An 8,901-nucleotide genomic window follows, 5' to 3' on the forward strand; every position below is an offset into this window, starting at 1 on the left:
TTAACCTAACCTAATTCTAGAGAAAAGAGGGAGTTTCTCTCTCTAGAAACTAACCTACATGATGCTAATCCTACAACTAATTTCTCCCCCTTTGCTTGGACTTCAATTCTGCATAAAATACACTCAGAAACAAGTTGGATTTGGGCCTGGGCAGCTCAGAAATCGCCGCAAGTGTTTTGCCTTTAAGTGGGCCACGTGAGAGTATCGGCGCGTGCACGCCATGTGCGCTTGCACGTCGATTTGGCTATTCCTTCATCCGCGCGGATGCGTCATGTATGCGTGCGCGTCTTTATGTGAAACCACTTCTGCGCGTGCGCGCCCATTAATGCATTCCCAATCTTTGTTTCTTCATGCATTCTCCACTTTGCATGCTTTTCTCCTCATCTCTTCCATCCAATACTTGCCTTATGAACCTGAAATCACTCAACAAACATATCAAGGCATCGAATGGAATTTAAGTGAATCAAAATCACCAATTTAAGGACCTAAAAAGCATGTTTCTACACTTAAGCACAATTCAAGGGAGAATTAAAAAACCATGCTATTTCATTGAATAAATATTAGAAAAGGTGAATAAATCCCCTAAAATAAGCACAAGATAAACCATGAATTTGGAGTTTATCAGCTGACCACTTATCAAGGATCCCATAAGAAGAAGATGAAGCACACCAACTTGCAGTGAATGAGAGCTTCCGTGATGAGCAGCTGATGATGGTCCAAGAAGCTCCCTGGTTTGCAGATATAGCCAATTTTAAGGCTATTGGAGAGTTACCAACCAACATCAACAAGTACATAAGGAGAAAGCTACTCAATGATTCTAAACACTACATTTGGGATGAACCTTACTTGTTCAAAAGGTATGCTGATGGGATCTTAAGAAGGTGTATTTCCCATGAGGAAGGATAAGAAGTTCTCTGGCAATGCCATGGATCTACATATAGAGGACATTTTAGTGGAGAAAGAACTGCAGCCAAGGTGCTGCAGTGTGGGTTCCTTTGGCCAACAATATTCAAGGATGCAAAGGAATTGGTGACAAGATGCAATGAGTGTCAAAGAGCAGGAAACCTACCCAAGAAAAATGAGATGCCACAGAGGTTCATCATGGAGTTGGAGTTGTTTGATGTATGGGGGATTGATTTCATGGGACCATTCCCATCCTCGTACTCAAACAACTATATATTGGTGGTTGTGGATTATGTGTCAAAGTGGGTGGAGGCCATAGCTATATCAACAAATGACAACAAAGTGGTGATTGATTTTTTGAGGAAGAATATATTCACCAGATATGGGGTTCCAAGAGCTCTTATAAGTGATGGGGGGACTCACTTTTGCAACAAGCAACTTGAGACAATCCTCCTTAAATATGGTGTCAAGCACAAAGTGGCAACTCTATATCATCCACAAACCAATGGTCAAGTTGAAATTTCAAATAGAGAGCTCAAGAGAATCCTTGAGAAGACTGTTGGAAACTCAAGAAAAGATTGGTCCAAGAAGCTGGATGATGCGCTATTGGCCTATAGGACAGCTTTCAAGACACCTATTGGCATGTCTCCATACCAATTGGTGTTTGAAAAAGCTTTTCATCTACTAGTAGAGCTTGAACATAGAGTATTTTGGGCTCTAAAAATGTTGAACTTTGATAACCAAGCTGCTGGGGAAAAAAGATTACTACAACCCAATGAGCTGGAAGAATTCAGGAATCAAGCTTATGAAAATGCCAAGATTTACAAGAAAAACACAAAAAAATGGTATGATCAAAATCTAGCAAGAAGAGAGTTTGTAGAAGGTCAAAAATTGCTGCTGTACAATTCAAAGCTCAAGTTCTTCCCAGGGAAGCTAAAGTCAAGATGGTCTGGACCCTTCACAATCCTCAAGGTGTCTCCCTATGGTCATGTAGAGCTTATGGAGGAAAAGACACAGAGAACTTTCACTATCAATGGCCACAGGCTCAAGCACTACTTGGGGAACTCATTGGATGAGCAGAGAGTGAACTATAACCTCAACTGAGGAGGAAGGAACGTCAAGCTAGTAACGTTAAAGAAGCACTAGTTGGGAGGCACCCCAACACTCATATCCTTTCATTTTTTTTCTGTTTTCTAAAAGTAGTGAACTTAGGTAGTTTAAATTTTAGCCTCTAGGTTAGTTAATTAGTTGATAGTTCCTTGGTTTATTTTCAGTTTATTGGAAGTGCAAGGTTGAATAATACACTAATTGAGGTTGATTGAATGGGCTGAGAAACTAGCTAAACAGCTAAGTTTGGTGTGGCCATTAACCCACTAAATTTAGGCTTACAACTAATTGGTTGAAATAACTTTGAAAGTAAGCCCAAAAATTAAATTTGGTGTGGCCACCACCATAGGAAATTGGTACGTGGAATCATGATTACACTTTAATTATGTAAAATTCATTGTTCTTTCTTTCCCTGGAACTGGCGCCAAAAACATGATGCCAAGACCATGGTTCACAACTCCGTGTAACTAACCAGCAAGTGCACTGGGTCGTCCAAGTAATACCTTACGTGAGTAAGGGTCGAATCCCACGGAGATTGTTGGTATGAAGCAAGCTATGGTCACCTTACAAATCTCAGTTAGGCAGATATAAATTGATAATGGTGTTTTCGAATTTAATATAATAAAATAAGGATAGAAATACTTATGTAATTCATTGGTAGGAATTTCAGATAAGCGAATGGAGATGCTTTCGTTCCTCTGAACCTCTGCTTTCCTTCTATCTTCATCCAGTCAGTCTTACTCCTTTCCATGGCTGGCTTTATGTGATACATCACCACTGTCAATGGCTACTTTCGATCATCTCTCGGGAAAATGATCCAATGCCCTGTCACGGCACGGCTAATCGTCTGGAGGCATCACCCTTGTCAATGGCTTCATCTTATCCTCTCAGTGAAAATGGTCAACGCACCCTGTCACGGCACGGCTATTCATCTGTCGGTTCTCGATCATGCTAGAATAGGATTTACTATCCTTTTGCGTCTGTCACTAACACCCCGCAATCGCGAGTTTGGAGCTCGTCACAGTCATTCATTCATTGAATCCTACTCGGAATACCACAGACAAGGTTTAGACTTTCTGGATTCTCTTGAATGCCGCCATCATTCTAGCTTACGCCACGAAGATTCTGGTTAAGAGATCTAAGAGATACTCATTCAGTCGAAGGTAGAACGGAAGTGGTTGTCAGGCACGCGTTCATAGGGAATGATGATGATTGTCACGTTCATCACATTCAGATTGAAGTACGAATGAATATCTTAGAAGCAAAACAAGATGAATTGAATAGAAAACAGTAGTACTTTGCATTAATCTTTGAGGAACAGCAGAGCTCCACACCTTAATCTATGGAGTGTAGAAACTCTACCGTTAAAAATACATAAGTGAAAGGTCCAGGCATGGCCGAGATGGCCAGCCCCCAAAACGTGATCAATAGATCAAAAGATAATCCAAAGATCCAGGATGGTCAAAAAGACTAGTAAAATGTCCTATTTATAATAAACTAGCTACTAGGGTTTACATGAGTAAGTAATTGATGCATAAATCCACTTCCGGGGCCCACTTGGTGTGTGCTTGGGCTGAGCTTGAGTGTTGCACGTGTAGAGGTCCTTCTTGGAGTTGAACGCCAGCTTTTGTGCCAGTTTGAGTGCAGGAAGGTCAGAATCCAACAGCATCTGCAGTCCTTCTTCAACATCTGAATCTGATTTCTGCTCAAGTCCCTCAATTTCAGCCAGAAAATACCTGAAATCATAGAAAAACACACAAACTCATAGTAAAGTCCAGAAATGTGAATTTAACATAAAAACTAATGAAAACATCCCTAAAAGTAACTAGATCCTACTAAAAACATACTAAAAACAATGTCAAAAAGCGTATAAATTATCCGCTCATCACAACACCAAACTTAAATTGTTGCTTGTCCCCAAGCAACTGAAAATCAAATAGGATAAAAAGAAGAGAATATACTATAAATTCCAAACTATCAATGAAACATAGCTTCAATCATATGAGCGGGACTTATAGCTTTTTGCCTCTTGAATAGTTTTGGCATCTCACTTTATCCATTGAAGTTCAGAATGATTGGCATCTATAGGAACTCAGGGTTCAGATAGTGTTATTGATTCTCCTAGTTCAGTATGATGATTCTTGAACACAGCTTCTTTATGAGTCTTGGCCGTGGCCCTAAGCACTTTGTTTTCCAGTATTACCACCGGATACATAAATGCCACAGACTCATAATTGGGTGAACCTTTTCAGATTGTGACTCAGCTTTGCTAAAGTCCCCAATTAGAGGTGTCCAAGGTTCTTAAGCACACTCTTTTTTTTGCTTTGGACCTTGACTTTAACCGCTCAGTCTCAAGTTTTCACTTGACACCTTCACGCCACAAGCACATGGTTAGGGACAGCTTGGTTTAGCCGCTTAGACCAGGATTTTATTCCTTTTAGGCCCTCCTATCCACTGATGCTCAAAGCCTTGGGATCCTTTTTATTGCCCTTGCCTTTTGGTTTTAAGGGTTATTGGCTTTTTGCTCTTGCCTCTTGGTTTTAAGAGCTTTTGGCTTTTTCTGCTTGCTTTTTCTGCTTGCTTTTCTTTCTATTATTTTTTTTTCGCCTATATTTTTTTTTTCTGCAAGTTTTGTTCTTTGCTGCTTTTTCTTGCTTCAAGAATCATTTTTATGATTTTTCAGATTATCAAATAACATGTCTCCTAGTCATCATTCTTTCAAGAGCCAACATATTTAACATTCTTAAACAACAACTTCAAAAGACATATGCACTGTTCAAGCATACATTCAGAAAACAAGAAGCATTGTCACCACATCAATATAATTAAGCTAAGTTCAAGGATAAATTCGAAACTCTTGTACTTCTTGTTCTTTTGAATTAAAACATTTTTCATTTAAGAGAGGTGATGGATTCATAGGACATTCATAACTTTAAGACAAAGTTACTAACTACTGATGATCATGTAATGAAGACACAAACACAGATAAGCACATGACATAGAAAACGAAAAAACAGAAGAAATAAGAACAAGGAATGAATCCACCTTAGTAATGGTGGCATTTCCTTCTTGAGGAACCAATGATGTCCTTGAGCTCTTCTATGTCTCTTCCTTGCCTTTGTTGCTCCTCCCTTATTGCTTTTTGATCTTCTCTTATTTGATGAAGCATGATGGAGTGCTCTTGATGTTCCACCCTTAGTTGTCCCATATTGGAACTTAATTCTCCTAGGGAGGTGTTGATTTGTTCCCAATAGTTTTATGGAGGAAAGTGCATTTGAGGCATCTCTGGGATCTCATGGTGATGAGCTTCATACGCCTCTTGAGCTCCATGAATGGGCTCTCTTGCTTGCTCCATCTTCTTCTTAGTGATGGGCTTGTCCTCCTTAATGAGGATATCTTCCTCTATGTCAATCCCAGCCGAATTGCATAGGTGGCAGATGAGGTGAGGAAAGGCTAACCTTGCCATAGTAGAGGACTTGTCAGCCACCTTGTAGAGTTCTTGAGGTATAATCTCATGAACTTCCACCTCTTCTCCAATCACGATGCTATGGATCATGATGGCCCGGTCTATAGTAACTTCAGACCGGTTGCTAGTGGGAATGATTGAGCACTGAATGAACTCCAACCATCCTCTAGCCACAGGCTTGAGGTCCAATCTTCTTAGTTGAACCGGCTTGCCTTTGGAGTCAATCTTCCATTGAGCTCCTTCTACACATATGTCCATAAGGACTTGGTCCAACCTTTGATTAAAGTTGACCCTTCTAGTGTAGGGACGTTCATCTCCTTGCATCATGGGCAAGTTAAACGCCAACCTCACATTCTCCGGACTAAAATCTAAGTATTTCCCCCGAACCATTGTAACATAGTTCTTTGGATCCGGGTTCTTACTTTGATCATGGTTCTTGGTGATCCATGCATTAGCATAGAACTCTTGAACCATTAGGATGCCGACTTGTTGGATGGGATTTGTTAGAACTTCCCAACCTCTTCTTTGAATTTCATGTCGGATCTCCGGATACTCATTTCTTTTGAGTTTGAAAGGGACCTCAGGGATCACCTTCTTCTTGGCCACAACATCATAGAAGTGGTCTTGATGGGCTTTGGAGATGAACCTTTCCATCTCCCATGACTCGGATGTGGAAGCTTTTATCTTCCCTTTCCCCTTTCTAGAGGATTCTCCGATCTTAGGTGCCATCAATGGTAATGGAAAAATAAAAAGCTTATGCTTTTACCACACCAAACTTAGAATTTTGCTCGTCCTCGAGCAATAGAAGAAAGAATAGATGAAGAGAAGAAGAAATGGAGGAGAGGGAGAGTGGGAAGTGTTTCGGCCAAGAAGGGTGTAGAGGGGTGTGTTGTGTGAATTTGATGAAGAATGGAGGGCTTTATATAGGGAAGGGAGGGGGGGAAAGGTTTCGGCCATGTGGGTGGGTTTAGGTGGGAAATTGGTTTTGAATTTTGAAGGTAGGTGGAGTTTATGAGGTAGGTTTATGGGGAAGAGTGGATGGATGTGAGTGGTGAAGAGGTGATGGGGAAGAGAGATTGAGGTGATTGGTGAAGGGTTTTTGGGGAAGAGTGTTTATAGGGTTGTGTGAAAGAGAGTGGTGAGAAGAAGTGAGTGGAGGTAGGTGGGGATCCTGTGGGGTCCACAGATCCTGTGGTGTTCAAGGATTTACATCCCTGCACCCATTAGGCATGTAAAAATGCCTTTGCACACAACTCTGGGTGTTCAGTGCCAGGTTGGTGGCCATTTTGGGCGTTCAATGCCCATTTGTGTGCCATTTCTGGCGTTGAACGCCAGAACCATGCCTGTTCTGGCGTTCAGCGCCCAGAAGCTGCCCATTTTGGGCGTTCAGCGCCAGAACCATGCTCTGTTCTGGCGCTGAACGCCAGACAGATGCTCCTCCAGGGTGTGATTTTTCTTCTGCTGTTTTTGATTCTGTTTTCAATTTTTCTATTTATTTTGTGACTCCACATGATCGTGAACCTATAAATACATGAAAAACAATGAAAATAAAAATTAGATAAACATTGGGTTGCCTCCCAACAAGCGCTTCTTTAATGTCAATAGCTTGACAGTGGGCTCTTCATGGAGCCTTACAGATGTTCAGAGCATTGTTGAAACTCTCCAACACCAAACTTAGAGTTTGGATATGGGAGTTCAACACCAAACTTAGAGTTTGGTTGTGGCCTCCCAACACCAAACTTAGAGTTTGACTGTGGGGGCTCTGGTTGACTCTGCTTTGAGAGAAGCTTTTTCTGCTTCCTCTACATGGTTGCAGAGGGAGATCCTTGAGTTTTAAACACAAGGGAGTCTTCATTCCATTGAAGGACTATTTCACCTCTGTCAACATCAATCACAGCTCTTGCTGTGGCCAGGAAAGGTCTTCCTAGGATAATGGATTCATCCTCTTCCTTTCCAGTATCCAGGACTATGAAAGCAGCAGGGATGTAAAGGCCTTCAACCTTTACTAACACGTCCTCTACTTGTCCATAAGCCTGTTTTCTTGAACTGTCTGCCATCTCTAATGAGATTTTAGCAGCTTGCACCCCATAGATTCCCAATTTCTCTATTACAGAGAGGGGCATGAGGTTTATTCCTAAACCAAGGTCACACAGAGCATTAAAGATCATGGTGCCTATGGTACAAGGTATTATGAACTTTCTAGGATCCTGTCTCTTCTGAGGCAATGTCAGTTGATCCAGATCACTTAGTTCATTGATGAACAAGGGAGGTTCAACTTCCCAAGCATCAATGCCAAATAATTTAGCATTCAGCTTCATGATTGCACCAAGAAACTTGGCAGTTTGCTCTTCTGTAACATCCTCATTCTCTTCAGAAGAGGGATACTCATCAGAGCTCATGAAGGGCATAAGGAGGTTTAATGGAATCTCCATGGTCTCTAGATGAGCCTCAGAGTCCTTTGGTTCCTCAGAGGGAAGCTCCTTATTGATCACTGGACGTCCCAGGAGGTCTTCCTCCTTGGGATTCACGTCCTCTCCTCTCCTTACAGGTTCGGCCATGGTGCTTATGTCAATGGCCTTGCACTCTCCTTTTGGATTCTCTTCTGTATTGCTTGGGAGAGTACTAGGAGGGATTTCAGTGATCCTTTTACTCAGCTGGCCCACTTGTGCTTCCAGATTTCTAATGGAAGATCTTGTTTCATTCATGAAACTTACAGTGGCCTTAGACAGATCAGAGACTAAGTTTGCCAAATTAGAAGTATTTTGTTCAGAGTTCTCTGTCTGTTGCTGAGTGGATGATGGAAAAGGTTTATTATTGTTAAACCTGTTTCTTCCACCATTATTAAAGCCTTGTTGAGGCTTTTGATCCTTCCATGAGAAATTTGGATGATTTCTCCATGATGAGTTATAGGTGTTTCCATAAGGTTCACCTAAATAATTTACCTCTGCTATTGCAGGGTTTTCAGGATCATAAGCTTCTTCTTCAGAAGATGCCTCTTGAGTACTGTTGGATGCAGCTTGCATTCCATGCAGACTCTGAGAGATCATATTGACTTGCTGACTCAATATTTTATTCTGAGCCAATATGGCATTTAGAGTATCAACTTCAAGAACTCCCTTCTTCATAGGAGTCTCATTGCTCACAGGATTCCTTTCAGAAGTGTACATGAACTGGTTGTTAGCAACCATGTCAATGAGTTCTTGAGCTTCTGCAGGCATTTTCTTTAGGTGAATGGATCCACCTGCAGAAGTGTCCAGTGACATCTTTGATAGCTCAGATAAACCATTATAGAATATATCCAAGATGGTCCATTCTGAAAGCATGTCAGAAGGACACTTTTTGGTCAACTGTTTGTATCTTTCCCAAGCTTCATAGAGGGATTCACCTTCTTTCTGTCTGAAGGTTTGAACATCAGCTCTAAGCTT

General features: G+C 41.3%; 1 protein-coding gene and 1 non-coding gene across 2 annotated transcripts; both read left to right on the forward strand.

The window, feature by feature from the left end:
* Positions 1 to 1,626: 1,626 nt before the first annotated feature.
* LOC148564473 (uncharacterized) lies at positions 1,627 to 2,007 on the forward strand. The gene has a single exon (XM_088487040.1). The coding sequence runs from the start codon at positions 1,627 to 1,629 to the stop codon at positions 2,005 to 2,007; it is 381 nt and encodes a 126-aa protein (XP_088343166.1).
* Positions 2,008 to 8,793: 6,786 nt separating this feature from the next.
* On the forward strand, positions 8,794 to 8,901 carry LOC148564474 (small nucleolar RNA R71). Its single transcript, XR_015884177.1, has one exon. It is a non-coding gene; the product is annotated as a small nucleolar RNA R71 (small nucleolar RNA).

This window comes from Arachis ipaensis, chromosome B5 (genome assembly GCF_059453495.1).
Source record: "Arachis ipaensis isolate K30076 ecotype BB chromosome B5, ASM5945349v1, whole genome shotgun sequence".
NCBI lineage: Eukaryota > Viridiplantae > Streptophyta > Magnoliopsida > Fabales > Fabaceae > Arachis > Arachis ipaensis.

What these genes read in the sequence shown, in the direction of transcription:
- LOC148564473 (XM_088487040.1), top strand. Translation starts at nt 1,627, where the DNA reads ATGTTGAACTTTGATAACCAAGCTGCTGGGGAAAAAAGATTACTACAA.